Source organism: Bombus impatiens, unplaced genomic scaffold (assembly GCF_000188095.3).
Source record: "Bombus impatiens unplaced genomic scaffold, BIMP_2.2 scf_0074, whole genome shotgun sequence".
NCBI classification, from domain to species: Eukaryota; Metazoa; Arthropoda; class Insecta; order Hymenoptera; family Apidae; genus Bombus; species Bombus impatiens.
In genome coordinates, this window is record NT_176493.1 from 346,601 (window position 1) to 364,657 (window position 18,057).

Genomic DNA, 18,057 nt, shown 5'->3' on the forward strand with positions numbered 1-18,057 from the left:
CGCGAGCCGGTTCCTCTCTCTCTTAGCTCTCTCATCGTCAGTGTCTTCGCTCTAGCGCGTTGTGTGGGAGCCGTACGAGTGGCAGTAGTGTACACACGCTGCTTCGACGGTTACTGAACTTCTCGTCGGCCTGTATACTTTTTGTATTCTACGCTCGATCGTCACATTGTCCTTTTTTGCCCATTATATTATTCCGCGATTATCAATCGAGAATCATTGTATCGTCAGGAGCCGTATTAGTTGGTGGTCCGTCGCGGGAGCAGGTATGCGCTCGTGGTTACGTTTGTACACGTTCGAAACACTCTGGCTGCCATCGTTTGATCCAAAAGTACCGTTACCAGCAAGTACCGTCGACCACGTGGCTTAGCGCGTGTTTCTACTCTCTTAACGTGCGTCGTTCCATCGAGTCGACGTCCCGTTTACCGACGACATTCGATATCAACCTAGAAAGAAGCGTCAGTCGCGAACCAGGAGTGCTGAACCTTGGAATACATCTCTTCGCTGCTGTTCTCTTTGCTGTCGAACGAGAGAGGGACAAAGGCAGACTTGTACGAGGTGAGAGAAGGGGGAGAAAAAGAGGGAGAAGGTGAGAGAGCGAGAGAGAGAGAGAGAGAGAGCGCGCGCGAGCGAGCGAGCGAGCGAGCATGCTGACTGGCAAGTACATTGGACACGTTTGCGCTCGCGGGCTGCGTCCATCGACACCACTAGGGTGATCGTACCTCCGAAAGGGGTCTGTGTTGCAGTTATTGCAACAGCGCACCATTTTCTAACAAGCTACCTTGGGTTATTTACGTCTCGTTTGTCTTTTAATTCTGTAATCGGAAACCGAATTTTTGTGTTGAATGATTTTGGTACAAGTATACATTTTAAGGTTCAGAAGTCTAAATGATTTATATTCACAATTAATAATTCAATATTGTGGTCATCTATGTTGAAACCGTGGCTAACGTAAAAATCGTGTCAATATCGCATACCTTTTTGTTTCTTTATCTTTTTCTTCTAAAGTCAGGAGTTGAATTATTATTTTGAACAATTCCGGATAAGATACAGGTGTCTAAATCAGTGATTTTCAATCTTTTCCAAAATTATGTTTGGTACAAGTAAGGGCATTTACACCGAATAGATTTTGTTGCACTGGTTGTTATCACTTATTTATTTGACAGTGTAAGTGACTAAATGCATAATAATAAATGTAATTAACTTATCACATGTTTTTAAGTATTTCCGCGGCATACTGGTTGAAAATTTCTGATCTAGATGATTTATACTTGTGATTAATATTGCAGGCTTCTACGTCGAAACCGTTAACGCAAAAATCGTGTCAATATCGCAGTCTTCGCAGTTTATTGGTCGTTAACAAAGTCAAATCGAAGACTAGGAAATGTTTAACCGCGACAATTAAACGTACGTAGCGAGGAACAAAACCGGTTGCGTAGTTTGTCTCGTTCATTTCGCGGAACATGTTGGAAACATGATATAGCATGTTCGCTACGCTCGCTTTCAATGTAGCTGAAATCTTTTAAACTTCAGCTTAACGATATGCTAATCTTTCGCAATAGGAACTGACAGATAGTCCGTAGGAGGAAACAACGACATTTTACAGAGCAGTATCTCGGTTGACCTTGATTCTCGTTGTAACATTTTGTCATTGAGCTGATCGATAATTGGATTTAGATCAGTACTTCACTAGTCGATCGGCCATTACGAATTGTTCATCTGCAAATCTTGTTTTAATCGCGGTATAATAATGTTTTCAAGAACGATAATATGTACATACATTTTTACGTATATATATTTGTTTTTTTAAAGCAGAAAGATAGAAACAATGTTATATACTTATGCAAGACGTTTACGTTTAATTGAATTAATTGAAGTATTATATATGTATTTTGTGTATTATATATGTATATGTATGTATATATGTATATATATGTATATGTGAAGTATTATATATAATTTTAATGCAATGATTTGTGTGGCATGTCAAAAGATAATTGTCATCGATCGTACAATTATCTTTGTTGCTACAAGTTAATGAACTTCTCCTGCAAACAATATCCGATAAAACGCGTTTCGTTATCGGTCAAAAAGGGTATGATATCTTCATTCGTCGGATAAAAACTAACTCTCGATTTGTGTTTTGCAAGGTCAGGAACGAAAGCGAACAGAATAAACGACTTCTAGTATATTCCTTCAACGATATATAAAACAATTCCGCGTGTATTTTATAAATCTTATCTTTTCAGCTATCTCATCGATTTTCAATATTTGATCTGTCGAACGTTAATATTATAGTTAACTTCTCTTGCGTGTGATTACGTTTTATGGAGATTTACATGTTATTCTGAGCGCGTGATATTTACATAATACATGTATTTAGCGAATCGTGAAATATAATCATCTCGATTAGTACGACGTGATTGATAAATCGTCTCGCTCGATAGCTTTTTTAACGTATTAATGATTCACTCCCTTGAAGACAGATTTCTTCTATCGCGCAGGAAGTGGGAGGGCGGAGCGTATATGTGTACATATGTACATACACACTATGAAATAATATACGTTGCATTCCGAGAAGCACGTACGTCGGATACACTGTGATATTTGCTTATCGTCGTTTCTCGGTAAGAAAGTTCCATAAATATGTAATGCCTTTGAGAGAGATATAGGGAGGTCATAAAATCGGTCAGGTGTTAAAGTTTACATGTTTCGAGAGTGAAAACAGTAATTCGCAACATACGGTGGAGATAAAAAGTCCGAGATTTCATTTAGAATCGTATTGCATTAATTCAGAATTACTTCTCCTTTTGTAATGTATCTAGAAAGATTGTATATATATAGCACGCAATCTGGAAAACAGATTCTGAAATTGCACAATTTGCTATTTTTCATACGATGCATAGATTTTATTAGGTCGAATAATAAGTTCGTTAAAGCGCGCATTAAGTGTTATTAGTTTCATATAAAAGTTATTCATTTAGTTTAATTGCTATAATTAGTTTACTTATCCTATTTATTTATAAATATGTGTATCTATCGTCAAAAATTCAGATTTATGAGTCTTTATAATCTTTAAACAATTTTTTATAATATTCTGTTTGGGATTTGGAATGGCTGTCCGTTTATGACTCGGACAACACATATACCTGTTTTGGGAAAGTTCGAATTGCCTACTTCCCCAAGTTGTAAACCTTACGACGCGGACCTCGTTAATCCGGCTCGAAGGACCAATATGTTGCGAATTCTCAACTAACAATCAGTCAGATTGTAATCGATCGGTTAATATCGCGAACCTTGAACGACATTAACGCTCAAGGTGTAGATAAATTAAATATATCAAGTAGTAGTATAGTTTGGTTATTTATTTGCACTTTTTAGTATACAAGAAGAGATTAACGTTCTCATGAAAACTGTTGTAAGATGTTGTGGAATCTGCCACCAGAAACTTCGTTTCGTCCTTATGTACTGATTTTTCGTCCCCGGGTTTTCCATGATTTAATTGTGTACTCTCGTGGGCGCATATCCTCTGCTATTGCCACCTGTTTACCTTTTACCTGACCCATCGGGCACTTAGGGTGTGTTTTAACCTCTTAATGAGGTCCGCATTGTAAAGTTTACAGCTTTGGAAAGTAGGTAATTCGGACTTTCCCAAAAAAGGTAGATTTGTTGTCCGAGTAATAAACGGACGACCACTTCAAATCCCGAACATATTATTCAAAACGCCTATCCTAACGAAAGGAGAACTCAGTATAAGGAAATTTTATATATCAATACGCAGGTGATTTTTGCAGTCTAAAATTGAAGGTCTTCTATAAGATGGGTAGGGTTTTGGGTGCGGTTATTATCAATCGATGTCGCTGATTAATGGTTTAATTTACAATCCCGCTATATTTATGCAACAATCTAACATTGTGCTACGTGCGTAGCCGCGACACTAGCGATAAACATATTTGTTTCAATTTCGATCGATTAAAAGGAGCATCGACTAATGTGAAGCGTCACTATGTGCCTACTGTGATTCGAGGGTATTGTTTGTAGATTCCAGTGGCGGAACATCACGCGATAATTCATGTGAAACATAATACTTTAAGGCTTTTTTTTAATTACTCGGGCTAAAGATTGTTACAACTTTCAATTTTCAAGGCATCTTTACTGGGCATGCGTTATGAAAGTAACGTATAGAATTCTCTCTATACGTAACAATAAGCAAAATAATCTTTATTTGTATACTTATGTATAGAATTCTTCCAACGCGCAATAATAAACAAAGTAATTTCCATTTTAAATTCATATTTTTTATTTCACCGTAAGTGGTCGCAAGACCTTCGTCTTCCGATCTACTAAACGGTTTAAAAACGAATCAGAATACTCTTTTCGGCCGATGCGATCAAGTCGAACGGAATTTTCTAAAGTAATTAAAAAGCATCAAGGCATCTGTATACGGTGAAATCATTTCCGTGAATCGTCAGCGTTGTAAGAGGCGGCGAACAACTACGAATTCATTGACTAGCGAAGTTGGTGTATTTTGGGATACACTATTCGCAAGCGCCAAGTTTCATTGGCACAATTCCCTCTTCCGAAAGAGCGAGAGGGAGGGAGAGAGAGAGAGGAAGGAACATGGTGCAGATGGGAGGGGGAACTACGATCAATGACCAAACGAAAGAGATCTTAATAAAAGTACGATGCTATTTAGAGATTATCTTAGAGTAGAATCGATATTAAACGTGCAACGTTTTCATGCAATTCGGCATAGGTATTGATCCTGAATTCTGCAATTATAGAGTGACGTTCGCGTTAACTCGTAGATTTAATTATATATTGATCGAGAGCAGTGCTTGCGTCAGCATCGCTTTCAACATTGCACGGTATCCTAGAATCTCTCGAAACAAGCGTTCCATGAAATCACCGGGACAAGCCTCGTATTATTGCTACGCCACGGAATCCGTTTTCCCGCTCGGCTCGCGAATCTCTCGGGCCAATTCCGCCCGTTAAAATACGATTATGTTGGCGAACGTAATTGTATCTCGCGATGGATCCTTTCGTACACCTAATGAACGTACGCTTGTCACGTACACTATAATTTTAGTATTCCATTTGCGTTTGCCACTTAATCGAGGTATTCTGGCCTTTGACTCTCTAACTGAGATAGTCCGATCGCTAAACTTTACCGACTTCTAACGATCTAACCTTCACCATCAAATCGTGCAAAAGTCCGAAAATTATCCTACTCGATGATAAATTGTTCTTGCTCTGTAAAATGCTTTTGTAAATATTGATATGCGTAATACACGTTCACATACAAGAGTGAGATTTCTGAACAACTAATTTATAGGAACAAAATAATTAACACGTTGACTGTCACGATGACAGCCATTGATCAATTTTATCAGCTACGTTACTATTTTTTTAGAATGATAAATAAGATAAAGATAAGGTACATTTCGTGAACTGCAAAATGTTCAACAACACGAACGACCTGAGTAACGTTATTAAAAAAAAGATGCGCAAATATGATGTAATATTTCGCAAAAATTAAATGTTACGGTATTTTAAATTATTTCGACTTCCAGGGCAAAATATATAAAATATATAAGGCGATGTACAATTAATCAATTAACTAAAATAAATAATGAATATGTAAATAACTGATTACTACAACAGGAGAGAAATTTCGGAAATAAAATACTCGAAAGATTAATCTCGATTCCATCGGTCGATAAATTTCGCTTATTGTACTGATCGCGTACCGCAACCAAGCGAATAAAAGGTTTAATATGGCATGCCTTCCTGTAACGCGATCGTTCGGTTAAAGGCCACTAATGAATCGATCGCGGATCGGGATGCCCCTCACTCTCCTCGAGGAACTCGTTCTCCCGGGGGTCCCTGTGATTAACGGCCGTACCCTCAATGATAGCAAGCAGCGGCTCATTCCTCTCTGGATCTCTTACCATCTTTGTCCTTCTTTCTTTCGAATGGTTTCCTCCTCTCCTTTTCACTTACCTTCTATTGCGTCCTCTTCTTTCTATCAATTTCTTTTTCTCTCTTTTCTCGGTTCCTTCAACTTCAACCATCCTCCATCTCTCCCTCTCCCTCGATGCCAGAGGAATACTGGTTTCGTGGAAACTCATTCCCCTGTTATTTCGTCGTTGTTCTTGCAATTAACCGGCATTTTCTTTTATCCACAGTCGATAGATCGGGAACCGGGCAGTCTGGAAGCTCGCCGAGGGTGACGCTTCGGCTCAACCAGGTGCGAGGAGCGAGGGATGAAAAGAAAGGAGGGGGTGCTACTAACTCCCGTCAAGGCGGCATAAACGCACAGGTATACATATGTACATACGTGAATATGTACCGGGGTATACCGGTATTGATGGTAATCGGCAACAAGGTGATTGATTCTGTATATATGCGGGAATACAAATAGAAAATATAGAATAAGATATAACGCTTCGTTTAAAGCGAGTTTGTAGATTTATCGAGTATAGTTGAACTTGGCTGATTGAATCGGATGAGACAGAAGTAAATAATCGATAGGAGTTATTGTATCTGTGAAAACGAGTCGAAAATGTAGAATAAAATTTGTTCATAAGACTCTTTGTTTCAGAGACACATAAATTTGAAAATTTATCAGACGTGCGTACTGGGCCAATTCTTAATTGAATATGCTTTATTTTGAGCTTTATTTTGTTGAAAATGAGACCTTAAATCGAGAAATTGTATCCCAAAATTTTTACACATTTTCACATGTAGAACAATCTTCTACCGATTGTTTACTTCTAGCTAATCGGTAACTAGCCAGATTCACATATGCTAAACGAATTTTCAATGTAGATTTTCCGCGAAAATAAAACGTCAAATGAAAAATATTTATCTTATATTTCCGATATATTTTTTCATATAGAATCACGGTTGTATCATTAATACTGGGACACCCTGTATATGTCTGGTGTGTGTGCGTACGTGTGCGTGTGTGTGTACTTCAGTACTTGATAGGTCTCTTCGATGAAAATCTGTGGTTTGGAACGATCGTTACGAATAACGTTAAATTTTTATGTTTACGAGAACCTGGGACATTAAGAAACAATCGTTAATTCAATTTAACTGACCAAAGCAATCACAGGAGCTTCGATGATGTATAAAATACATAGTACATAGTTAAGACTTGTTAATAGGAATTGTATATAAAAAGAAAAACACTAACCGATGTACTGAATAAATATATTAGTGATGTTTTTTACTTAATGTTCTAAGTTTTCGCTGACACTTAGCGCAAATTAACTTTGCCACTCGTTTAAATACGGGTTTGTAAGAATGACGTTTAAAAGATGCGCATCGATTAGCGAACAGTACCGAGGTCATTGTTAAGAAGTATGACGATAAATATTATACTTACATTGGAATTAATGGAATATACGATAACGTGTAAAATGCTAACAAGCAAAAAAATATTTGTATTTTACAAATTGTACGTTATTTGTAGTAACGATAAAGAATGTGTATGATTTGCGCATTGCGTCAAGAAATTGTATCATTTTTTAAACATGCATTTACAGAATCAAGGTCAAATGGAAACTTCGTCGAAGACGTCGTCAAACGTCTCGTCAGGGACCGTGAATGCCGTCTCGGGCTCCAGTACCTCTGGAAACACATCATCTACCGGTGACAGTGGCGACGTGTATGAATTCAAAAGTTCGAAAGAGCCAACACCAGTTAGGGGTGCAAGCTCGTCGCCGAATCCTAATCCCGAGAAAGATAAAGATGGTAACAAGTCTGCTAACAATCAAGGGAGTCAGAGTAGTGGTAACAACGTGTCTACTGCTGGTAGTGCGACAACATCTTCTGGTGAAACAGCGACCGCATCGATTACTACCGATGATGCTCCTGCGGTTTCAGCGTCGCCTTCGTCTAAGCGCGCGTTTGAAAGCGACAATGCGGAGGAACAGGACGAAGAGATTCGTCGGAAGAAACGAAAAGATTCAGAACCTGCGAAAGAAAATTTAAAAGGCACCACCACTGGAAGACAAAGCACTGGTAGAAATTCCGCTAATACTGGAGAAAAGGTTTGTTTATTGTTATTAGCTATAAAATATATAATTAAACTATTTATATAATCGGCGGAAGAAATAAATGAGAACAAACTGAAATCATTCGTAAATTGATTACTGTACGACAAAATGTGTAAAATAAAATTTATGATGCTAAGAGGAATATATGTATGCTGCACATTCGTTTCTTTTTTTTAAGATAATTGTTTAATGATGCTGTAATTAGTAATAAATTAATATTAATCTAGTATTTTTCCTTTCTTTGTAGTGTACAAAGTCGGGAAAACAAGGATCTGGCGCAACATCGAGCAAGAACAATCAAAACACAACTTCGATTAGTACGGACAGGAAAAGTCCAAGTACTTCTTCAATGGCAAGTAGTCCAAAGCCTTCTAATCCGTCTGGTTCAACGATTAGCTCTAAAACAACAACACCAGCACCTCCAGAATCCGATGGTGAGGACGATCGGTCTAAAGGATCAGATTCCAATTCAGCTCCTAAAGTACCACCTTTGAAGATAGTTATTCCACAAAGTACTACGTCCGAGCAAGAGCAGGGCAATAGAAACGGAAAGAGCACATCTAATAGGAGTCATCAGTTGCCCTATGTAGTTGCCAGTTCTAACAGTAATGATTCAACGGATAAAGAACAGAGTCAATCCACTAGTGGAACAACGAGTCCTACAGAAAGCGGAAATAATACAAAAAATGAGGATAAGAAAGATTTCAGTGGTGCCTTACACGGAGAAGAAAGATCAACGCATCACCAAAGAGTGTTGAGAAGTTCACATAGATCCGGTAATGGGAGTAATGGATCAGCAACCTTGAAAGAAACCTCCTCTTCTTCAGGAAATGGAAGTTATTCGAACTCGTCTCCATTACCAGTAACTACTTCGACGGATCGTTCCAATAATTCATCACCACAACAGAGGCATCATTCACCAACACCTGAAACTCCTGGTTCTGAATCGAATAAAAATACCTCAACGGAAGTCTCAAATTGCGGCACGACTTCGAAAACAAACATTATGACAGAAAAATCCGAGAAAAACAACGAAATTAGTGGAAAATGTCAAAAAGATAGCGGTACCGAAAATTCTGAAAATACTTCTACTACTACCTCATCGACGACGTCAAATGTAGGCACCCCGGCACCACCGGTTGAACTTCATCCTAGAAAAAGAAAAATGAAACCTAATAAAGAAGCACAACAAGCTGCTACCGCTGCCTCTAATGAAGCATCTGAAGCAACAAATACGGGTCCAGAAGTTCATCCACATGACCAACCAATTACTAATTGTTATCAATTGTTTTTAAACATTAGAAAACAGGTTCGTATATTTGCCGTTTTTAATATATTTCAACAATTCTTTTTATAAAAAATATATCGTAAGTACATTTTCTCTCTTTTAGATTGAACGAAGGAGAAAAGGCCTTTTTCCAGTTCAACCAAAACCACCTCAGGGGTTTAAAGATTATTTAATGAATCGTTGTACATACGTGTTAGCTGGGAATGCAAATAAAGAGCCCAATGTTAATCCTCCGGTTGGATTGCAAGGCGCTATGAAGGACTTGTATATTGAACAAGAAAAAGAGAGATATCGTCTTAGAATGCAGCATGTTGTTGAAAAAGAAAAGCTAGTTTTGTCGGTAGAACAAGAAATCCTTAGAGTACATGGCAGAGCTGCTAGAGCTCTAGCCAATCAATCCCTTCCCTTCTCTGTTTGTACGATATTAAAGGATGAGGAAGTTTATAATGTTATTACTCCAGAACAAGAAGAGAAAGATAGAAACGCAAGGAGTAGATACAATGGTAGATTATTCTTGAGTTGGTTACAAGATGTAGATGATAAATGGGAGAAGATTAAGGTAAAAATTATAGCGGTTATTATAATATTTATACCTGAATTATATAGATTAGACAACTATAAATATATATATTGTCTTTAATTATTCAGGTTAAATTAATTCATGTTACGTAAAAACCGACTGATAATCTTTTTTCCATGAGTATCAGTTTAATAAGATGTAATACATTGATAAATGTTTCATTAAATATTGATTTATCTAAGTTAGGATAAAATTAAAGAAAAAATTACTATTTTAGGAAGCAATGTTACTCAGGCATCATAATGAAGCGGAATCATTACATGCTGTACAAAGAATGGATTGGGAATGGAAATTAAAGGAAGTTGGATTATGTGAATTCAAAGCAACACCACAAATAGAAGATATTCACGTTCCGATGGTGCATGTTTCAGATGACTTCGATTTACTCCCAGCTTAGTGTATAGTGATTACAATTGACTCGAGACGTTTCGCTCATTCCTTTGAAATAATCTCGAAGGATATACATAATTATAATCTGTGATCTCTTTAATAATGTATTTGCCGTTCTTTGTAATTACATTGTACTGCTCTTAAAACTATTGTTACACAAGGAGGCTATATTTAAAAAACATTTGACTCTAATTAGATTATGTATTACATTATATTTATATTTTTAACTAACTTTTCAAAATTTATGTAACACATTATATAAATTATTTTTGTTTATGTTTAATACTTAATATGTTTTATTAACGCATTATATAATTAAAAGGATAAACACATGAAAATTATATCATCGGATGATTTGCAATATTTTACAAATTCAATAACTGTACAATCTCATACGTTAGTAATTTGGTACTGTATCTTTTAATATACAGTCTCTCGTAATAACGTATATATTTATTACGTTATTAATGTAAATATATACGTAACAACGTATATATTTTGTACCTAGCAACTTATATAGTGCTTTTAAATAATGTATAAAAATTTAGACTAAAAAGCCGTGTAATAAATGAAACTATACTTGTCAAATTATTTCTGTTCTTCATTTTTGTTTCCCATTGTTATTCTTTTATCTTGTGGTTGATTGATCGCAGTAATACGTAACTGCTCTATTTCAAAATCTGTTGGTTTATTATAATTCATAATAATTTTATAATGTTTGGGATCTATAAAACAGCTTTCATCAAAAAGCAAAGGTTTACCACCTGCAATACAGGTTGTAAGTGCCCCTGTAATTCGTGTTTTAGGTTCAATAACATCATTTGGAGTAAATGTTATCTGTAATATACAAATCATAATTTTATACAAAATAGCTTAATTAAGTAATAAATAAGTTTAAAGAGACATAAATACCTCTCTTTTTTTGCAAAAAAATGTATATAATTCGGCGGTATACTTCTCTTTGTTAGGATAATGATACATTTCAATTACATATCTTTTTGTTAAGAAATGTACTAAAAGAGGACTACTTATAGTAAGTATATTTAATAGTGCAAATAATGTTCCTACACTTATTGCATTATCTTCTTCTAAAATCTTCATGTAAATAATTGGTTGACAAATTACTGATAAAACTGATGATAACAAGGAAAACATTTTAATATTACGGACTTTATTTGTTACTGCTCCATTGTATATCATTTCTCTTACACTAGTGTTTCTTTCACTGTGTTTATCAGAAACATGCCTTACTTGCAAACATGGTATAAATTTCTGTAACGTAAGAAATATATATTTCTGTGTTACTTTACAAAATAAAATTTGTATTTTGAAATGTATCATATAAATCATGAAATAATATACAAAAAGGTTATAAATATACATAGAGTGAAAGAATAATTAGAATAAAGCTTATAACACACATATATTCATTGATAACTTCATAAAAATAAAATACTTCTTAAAAAGAATTTCTAACCTTGACGTTTCCGCACGTATAATACATAGACGTCCGTTTAAATGTAATAATTTCTTTCATGAACAGTTTCCTTTGGTATAAAATGCAACTCCGCAAAAGTAAAGCCATGGTTAATAATTAACTGCAGTTTATTTTGGATTATTTAAATTATTTAAATATAGAATAGGAATCTTATAAAATCGCCATTAACAGAGAAGCTTCAAATTGTTCATATATAGAGTGTTCAGTTTTTTCCGAACAACTTGCAGGAAACAAATGAAAACAAAAAAAATATTATATAATACGTAAAACTATGAAACATCAACAAAGTTAGAAGCAAATGTCAACTATACGATACAAAAATAACTATAAGATAAATTAATGCAATGAATTAATAACTTGATTACTCATTTAGAGCAAAATTTTTAAAAAATCAGAACATAATAAATTCCATATTACATTGATGTAAAGTTTATCTGTGGTAAATTAGCAAAAGAGTGGTATTGTAAGTCGAAATTATTTTTATTATTAGTTTTGTACAGAAATCCTTATAATAGTAAGTGCAATTTAAGATCAGGCATTAGATCTTCTTCTTATAACTATGTTCTATAGTTTAATTCCAACATATATTTCTAGATATTTTCAAGCAAAAGCTTTGTAAAATAAAAAAGATAATATAAAAATTATTTTCCTATAAAAATATATAAAATTCATTTACGAATTGTTATGTCACCACATCATCACGAGCGGAGCGCTTAGCGCTCCATGTGTAACAAGAACGGACACGCAACTCTATAATTTAGTTTAGCAGTTCTTATATTCATTCTACCTTTTGTTTATCACGAATCCTCTTTGAATAATTTTTTATTGTTACCGATCCCTAAGACTTAACTCAATATTTAAATTCTTAATGTGCTAAATATGTATTTAAAACACTCATCAACTGTTCATTAATAACCTTCTTCGCGATAAGAGATTCATTATAAATAAATAAATACAATAAATAATTTTTATTCGTATAGTACAATAATTTGCGTATGTAAGGATTTCGTAGTTCCCCAAAAGTCTGCCACAGGTTAAAAATCGCTATTCTAATTAATTAATTATAATTAATTAACAATCACAACACGATTTTTCATCTTTTATTTACTTCAATAAAAGAATGAGTTATAATGTGATTGGTTAATAACATGCGTTTCATTTCGCAATATCAGAAGTACGAAATAAGCAGAAATGCTTTCCTAGCGTTTCTTTGCATTTGTAATATTATTTAAAGTAATGGAACTAACAATATTGTGTTTAACAATAAACTGTTTCGAATATTTTAAAACAATTTCTATACATTAGAAATTATATATATATTGTTCAATTAAAGTGTAAATACATATTGCGCACATACATAACCAACATATATGTACATGTATATGTACATGACCAAGAAAATATTCATTAATTGATTAATACTTATAATTATTATTTTAATCGATGTCTCAACGTACTAAAGTTATCCAACTATACAAGACGGTATGAAATATAATATTACAACTTCGTTATAATTTATTAAAAAATTAAATGTTATTTTAAAATAAAATAGCTGTGCGATATAATAATACATAACGAAAATTACACATAAAAGAAGATATTGTTTATCCATTTTATTATTATAAATATAAATAACAATATTTTTTTATGCCTTTAGCTCTTGTATATGGGTCGTGACTATCCAAGAGGTTATAATGTTTTCAAAGGAAATCTAAGAAAAGCTTTTGAAAAAAATAAACAAGAACGTGATCCTGAGAAAATTGATAAAATGTTGGCTCATGGTAATTTTGTTATCAAAGAATTAGAAACTTTGTATATGCTACGCAAGTATAGAACTTTAAAGAAAAGATATTATAAAGAATGATATTGTATTACATTATATTGTACTCATATGTTTAAATATAGACACAAAATACAAATTAAAAATTAATTTTCCTTATAATTTTATTTTTCAATCAATTTTATGGTTTCTATTGGTTTCTATGGTTAAAAATGAAATGATTCGTATATCATGTTTATAAATACAATTAATGTTTTTACCAAACCTATACATTTGTTGTTGTTATTTTATTGCAAAACAATGCAATGTTTTATAACATAATTGTATGATTATTAATTTTACTAAGAACTGTTTAATCATTCATTAACAGCAGTCATTATCAGCAGTTGTCAAAAATGGTGGCATAACCTATATGTTGTGACATCTAAACAATACTTATGTGTGTGGTCTTGACAAAAAAGCCTTTACGTGTGTAATGATCTTTACAAAAATTGAAGTTTTCAATCTCAATTATTAAAAATGTTTTGTTATGAATTATAATGTTGTAAGTTTATAAGATTCATAAATATGGCCATTTGTGTAGCTGTAATCGGAAAAGATGTAAGTACACATCTTTTAAGGTTGGAATGTTAATAAATGTGCAAAATCTTTAGTTAATAAATGATACAAATCAAAAAATATTGTGGTTTTGAAATTCGATAGTAATAATAATACGTGTTCCAAACTACTTATTTGCAGAATTCTCCAAAATATATTAGATGTGTAGATGAATCATTGGCATTGCAATTTCATTGCAAAGTTCATACGTCAATTGATATTATAGAAGAAAAATTAAATGTTGGAAATAAAACTGCTATTGATATACGAGATTTGTATTTAAATTTATTATATGCTACTGAAGAATATAAAATGTACATATGTAACATGTATTGCATCTTCAAATATATTATGTTTTTTACATAGTATTTCTTTGTACAATTTCAGATATGGTTATGCTACTAATACAAAAATCAAATTTATTATTGTGTCTCATTCATCAAACACGTCTCTGAGAGATAATGATGTAAAAATGGTAAATGTTTTATAAATCATATAATAAAAGAACCATATTTAATATATGTAAATCTATACTTTGCAGATTTTTAAGAAATTGCATGCGGCTTATTCTAATGCTGTATGCAATCCATTTTACATTCCAGGTGATCAATTGAATTCCAAGTAAGTTCATTTAATTTAGTTAATAGTATTACTTTAATGTATATAGCAAATTTTAATATATTACAATCAATGCATATATATCATTTTAGGTCTTTTGATTTAGCAGTAATGGATATAATGGGTATTATATCACCTTTTTAATAGATTATATTTGAACTTAATATATTGTGAATATATTTCAAATAGATATCATTAAATTATGTAAAAATTATTACAAATCTTTTTGCTTTGATAAAATGTATAGTAACTTATTACAAAATTTATTATGTTAAACTGTAATTTATCTTTTTAGTCTTTAACTTTGTAATACTATAGTAAGCTTCTGTATTTTCTATCCATTTCTGTTTTAGCTATTTTTAAGAAATGGTAACTCTTTATTATTTGTTTTTTGATAATTTTCTGATATACAAAGATTATTTAGTAGCAAATTTTGTTTGAAACGATTATTATGTTGATAAAATTTTATTTTCATGATTGAAATTTTCAACAGGATTGAGTCTAGTATTGAACGATTGAAAAGAATATTAAATAATAAACACTAAAAGTATTTTTAAAATTTGAAATTAAATAGTTTATTTATCTAGAAATCTTTTAAGGAGTTGAAGGAGTTATAGTTATGAAAGGAATTAGAAATAATTTATGTACCCCGCATAATTTGCACACTGACGACCGTTTTACATCGAATCCTGAAAGAATTAAACATTACTATATAACAAATTGTTATCAGTTCTTATAGTGAGATATAATTTTTGCATAAAGAAATTATTTTTGTATTTATGTGTTTATATTTAAATATTATTTATTTATTTTTTTAATTTAAATATTAAGATTACTTACTCTCATTCCTGTTTTCAAGTACATTATCTGCTTTTTTTAAAATTTCTTTACTTAGTATTTCGATATCAGTTGATATGTTTGAAGACATAGTAGTGGCATCACTTATCTCACTAATATCACTGGTGGTAAATATCTTTCTGTTCATCCATTTATTTACTACTTTACGAGGAAAGAAATGTTTTAATTTGCCTATACATCTCCCAGAGTACTCCTGAGAATCGTTCAGTTCTGAATTGCTACTACTTTCATTGGAATCCTCCAATATTGTAATTAATTGCTCAGAATTGAATCTGTCTAAAGAAGATGTATTAAATGAAGATGAAATTTTACTTTTACTATAGTTATTTATATTATTAATTGAAGTTGTCGCCATATTATTAAATTTTTGTGTTTGACATACTGGGTCATTATTATTTATTTCAAAAGAACTGTCCGATTTGTCTGTTAAGTTGCCATTATTTGATAAAAACTCATTGCTTGAATGTCTGTTAATATAAGTTTTGCCTAATTGTTTTGTAGAGTCATGTCTTCCTAAAATTTCATCGAGCATCTGCCTTAATAGTGTTCTTAATGAAACATCTTTATTTGTCTTGCAATTATCTTTTTCAGTGTCCATGTCTTGTTGATGTTGCAAATTACTTGAATTTTGTAAAAAATCATTCGTAAGGTTATTGCTTATATAATCTGAATCAGATTTTGTACGAGGTAAAGAAAACAGACTTGTGCTATCATTGTATTCAAATATACTTGAAATATGTTTGCTTCCTTCTGTATTAGTTGCAACTGATATGTCGATTTCTGTGTCTTCATTCCTTAATGAGATACTAGAATCTAATATATCATGAAAACATTCGTTATCCGAGTATGAAAAGACCTCGTCATTAATTGACATAAACATAGCATCATTTAAATTTATTCTTGAACTTGATCTTTTGCCTAGATAAAATAATATACTTTGATTATTTGCAGGAAAGTATTCTTGCTTTTGGTTTATTAAAGTTCTCCTTATTAAAAAATACATTAATTTTTAGCTAATAAATTGAAATTAAAACAAATTTTGTGTAATTATATTAAATAATATTTATGTTATAAACAAAATATGAATTTTTATGCAAAGAATATGTTTAAAATAAATTTCTGCCATTCATTTTTTTTATTAAAAAATGTTGCCACTCACAACTATATGTTTCATCTGTAGAACTTATGGAATTCGCTTGTTCCATATCTTCTATTTCAACTTACTGTTTTCGTATACTCGTAGTCGTTGATCTCTTGACGTGTATCGGATGAGAAGAAATGCAAATACTACTTTGAAATACGTTATATTTAACTTCCAGAGTGTTTTGTTTACCAACAAATTTTGATATTAACATATAATGAGTGATATAATTCCAATAATTTGTATATTCACTAAAACAGATTTTATTATAACGTAAAACAAGTTTTAATAAAAAACTCGATCTTTAATATAAACAATACATCGCAAAAGATACAAGATTTCTTTACTGATTAATGTCGAATAATTCAATGATAGTTTTGTAGATAATTTGATTGAAAATGAGAAAAGGTTACAGAAAATGGATAGAATAATCTTTATATAAATGGTAGGTTCCAAAATTAAGTTCATTAAATACAACAAACAATTTTCTCAATTTATAACACAAATGATATCATTTAATGTCAAACAATCAAATACGATCAATATTATATGATTGAAAATATGGCAAAAATTATTTCAACAATTATATTAATTCATGCTCCCAAAATTCGTGCTCACAAAAGACGCTGTAAGAAGCTTTTAGATTTATAAACTTCATCTTTTATCTTTTATGCCTTTTTCCTTGTTTGAAGGAAAAAAGAAGGTTTTGAATTACAATCAAGTTTTATGTTTTCAAAAGTATTAACTTGATCAGTTTCACAGACAGTTCAAGAATGGCGCCGACTCATGGACTACAAAACCGTCTTAGAACTTAACGGTTGAGAAAGTAAACACGAACGGCGCGATGTTTGGTTTGTTTTGTTTGTATCGTTCAGATTTATATAATATGTAATTTTTTCAAATGTAAAAATTTATTTACTAATAAATAGAAATGTATAGAAATAAATTGCTTTTTTTTAATGCTGACTTTTCGTATCGCCGAAATCGTGCCGCTTCCTATGGTATCATATTCTCCTAATATAAAATCACAAAATCGACCGAAAGTATTTTCCAGGAGCTGAAAATTTTTACAAATTCTTAGAGTATGACGTCGTTTTCAAGAATCATTAAAATTGTGTTATCTCTTATGTTATCATCTCCTGATACAAAATGGCTATTTTGATCGACATATTTCTCGTTCGAATAGCAAATTTTTGCTTCGCGTCTTTTTTTTCTTTCAGAAAATGACGTCATTTCTAGGAATT

General features: G+C 32.3%; 4 protein-coding genes across 8 annotated transcripts in view; 2 read left to right on the forward strand and 2 right to left on the reverse strand.

Annotated features, from left to right (window-relative positions):
- Positions 1 to 10,491, forward strand: part of LOC100747956 (ankyrin repeat domain-containing protein 12) — a 25,891-nt gene extending 15,400 nt beyond the window's left edge. For both annotated transcript variants that reach the window (XM_012394120.3, XM_012394121.3), the window contains 5 exons: positions 6,186 to 6,319; positions 7,551 to 8,057; positions 8,311 to 9,372; positions 9,455 to 9,910; positions 10,149 to 10,491. In XM_012394120.3, coding sequence (XP_012249543.1) covers positions 6,186 to 6,319; positions 7,551 to 8,057; positions 8,311 to 9,372; positions 9,455 to 9,910; positions 10,149 to 10,328 — 2,339 coding nt within the window. In that variant the 3' untranslated portion in view covers positions 10,329 to 10,491. The remainder of the gene's footprint in view (positions 1 to 6,185; positions 6,320 to 7,550; positions 8,058 to 8,310; positions 9,373 to 9,454; positions 9,911 to 10,148) is intronic.
- Positions 10,492 to 10,739: 248 nt separating this feature from the next.
- Positions 10,740 to 12,166, reverse strand: LOC100748079 (transmembrane protein 70 homolog, mitochondrial). Its single transcript, XM_033324828.1, has 4 exons — positions 11,799 to 12,166; positions 11,234 to 11,593; positions 10,819 to 11,158; positions 10,740 to 10,774 (listed from the first exon to the last, which is right to left on the reverse strand). The coding sequence occupies exons 1-3, from the start codon at positions 11,904 to 11,906 to the stop codon at positions 10,910 to 10,912; spliced, it is 717 nt and encodes a 238-aa protein (XP_033180719.1). The 5' UTR covers positions 11,907 to 12,166; the 3' UTR covers positions 10,740 to 10,774; positions 10,819 to 10,909.
- A 366-nt stretch (positions 12,167 to 12,532) lies between these two features.
- LOC100748562 (trafficking protein particle complex subunit 2-like protein) lies at positions 12,533 to 15,060 on the forward strand. Of its 2 annotated transcripts, XM_012394126.3 has the most exons (7): positions 12,533 to 13,301; positions 13,477 to 13,608; positions 14,149 to 14,199; positions 14,338 to 14,510; positions 14,584 to 14,671; positions 14,738 to 14,817; positions 14,907 to 15,060. In XM_012394126.3, the coding sequence occupies exons 1-7, from the start codon at positions 13,263 to 13,265 to the stop codon at positions 14,956 to 14,958; spliced, it is 615 nt and encodes a 204-aa protein (XP_012249549.1). In that variant the 5' UTR covers positions 12,533 to 13,262; the 3' UTR covers positions 14,959 to 15,060. The 2 variants fall into 2 exon arrangements, with proteins under 2 accessions (XP_012249549.1, XP_024228229.1); XM_024372461.2 differs by lacking the exon at positions 12,533 to 13,301 and having other exon boundaries at positions 13,477 to 13,600; positions 13,983 to 14,199.
- Positions 15,061 to 15,362: 302 nt separating this feature from the next.
- Positions 15,363 to 17,066, reverse strand: LOC105682086 (myb-like protein D). 3 transcript variants are annotated; one of them, XM_024372458.2, is made up of 3 exons: positions 16,897 to 17,065; positions 15,655 to 16,590; positions 15,363 to 15,503 (listed from the first exon to the last, which is right to left on the reverse strand). In XM_024372458.2, the coding sequence occupies exons 2-3, from the start codon at positions 16,550 to 16,552 to the stop codon at positions 15,409 to 15,411; spliced, it is 993 nt and encodes a 330-aa protein (XP_024228226.1). In that variant the 5' UTR covers positions 16,553 to 16,590; positions 16,897 to 17,065; the 3' UTR covers positions 15,363 to 15,408. The 3 variants fall into 3 exon arrangements, with proteins under 3 accessions (XP_024228226.1, XP_012249545.1, XP_024228225.1); XM_012394122.3 differs by having other exon boundaries at positions 16,832 to 17,065; XM_024372457.2 differs by having other exon boundaries at positions 15,655 to 17,066.
- Between the last annotated feature and the right edge of the window lie 991 nt (positions 17,067 to 18,057).

Bases quoted from the DNA above. Each gene is read 5' to 3' on its own strand.
- LOC105682086 (XM_024372457.2), bottom strand. From the start codon at position 16,675: ATGTATTTTTTAATAAGGAGAACTTTAATAAACCAAAAGCAAGAATAC. The intron at 15,504-15,654 runs GTAAGTAATCTT...TAATTCTTTCAG, and splicing joins ACTTGAAAACAGGAATGAGA to GATTCGATGTAAAACGGTCG.
- LOC100748079 (XM_033324828.1), bottom strand. From the start codon at position 11,906: ATGGCTTTACTTTTGCGGAGTTGCATTTTATACCAAAGGAAACTGTTC. The intron at 11,594-11,798 runs GTTAGAAATTCT...CTTACGTTACAG, and splicing joins ATACGTGCGGAAACGTCAAG to AAATTTATACCATGTTTGCA. The intron at 11,159-11,233 runs GTATTTATGTCT...TGTATATTACAG, and splicing joins TTTTTTGCAAAAAAAGAGAG to ATAACATTTACTCCAAATGA.
- LOC100748562 (XM_012394126.3), top strand. From the start codon at position 13,263: ATGTCTCAACGTACTAAAGTTATCCAACTATACAAGACG. The intron at 14,672-14,737 runs GTAAATGTTTTA...TATACTTTGCAG, and splicing joins GAGATAATGATGTAAAAATG to ATTTTTAAGAAATTGCATGC. The intron at 14,818-14,906 runs GTAAGTTCATTT...ATATCATTTTAG, and splicing joins GGTGATCAATTGAATTCCAA to GTCTTTTGATTTAGCAGTAA.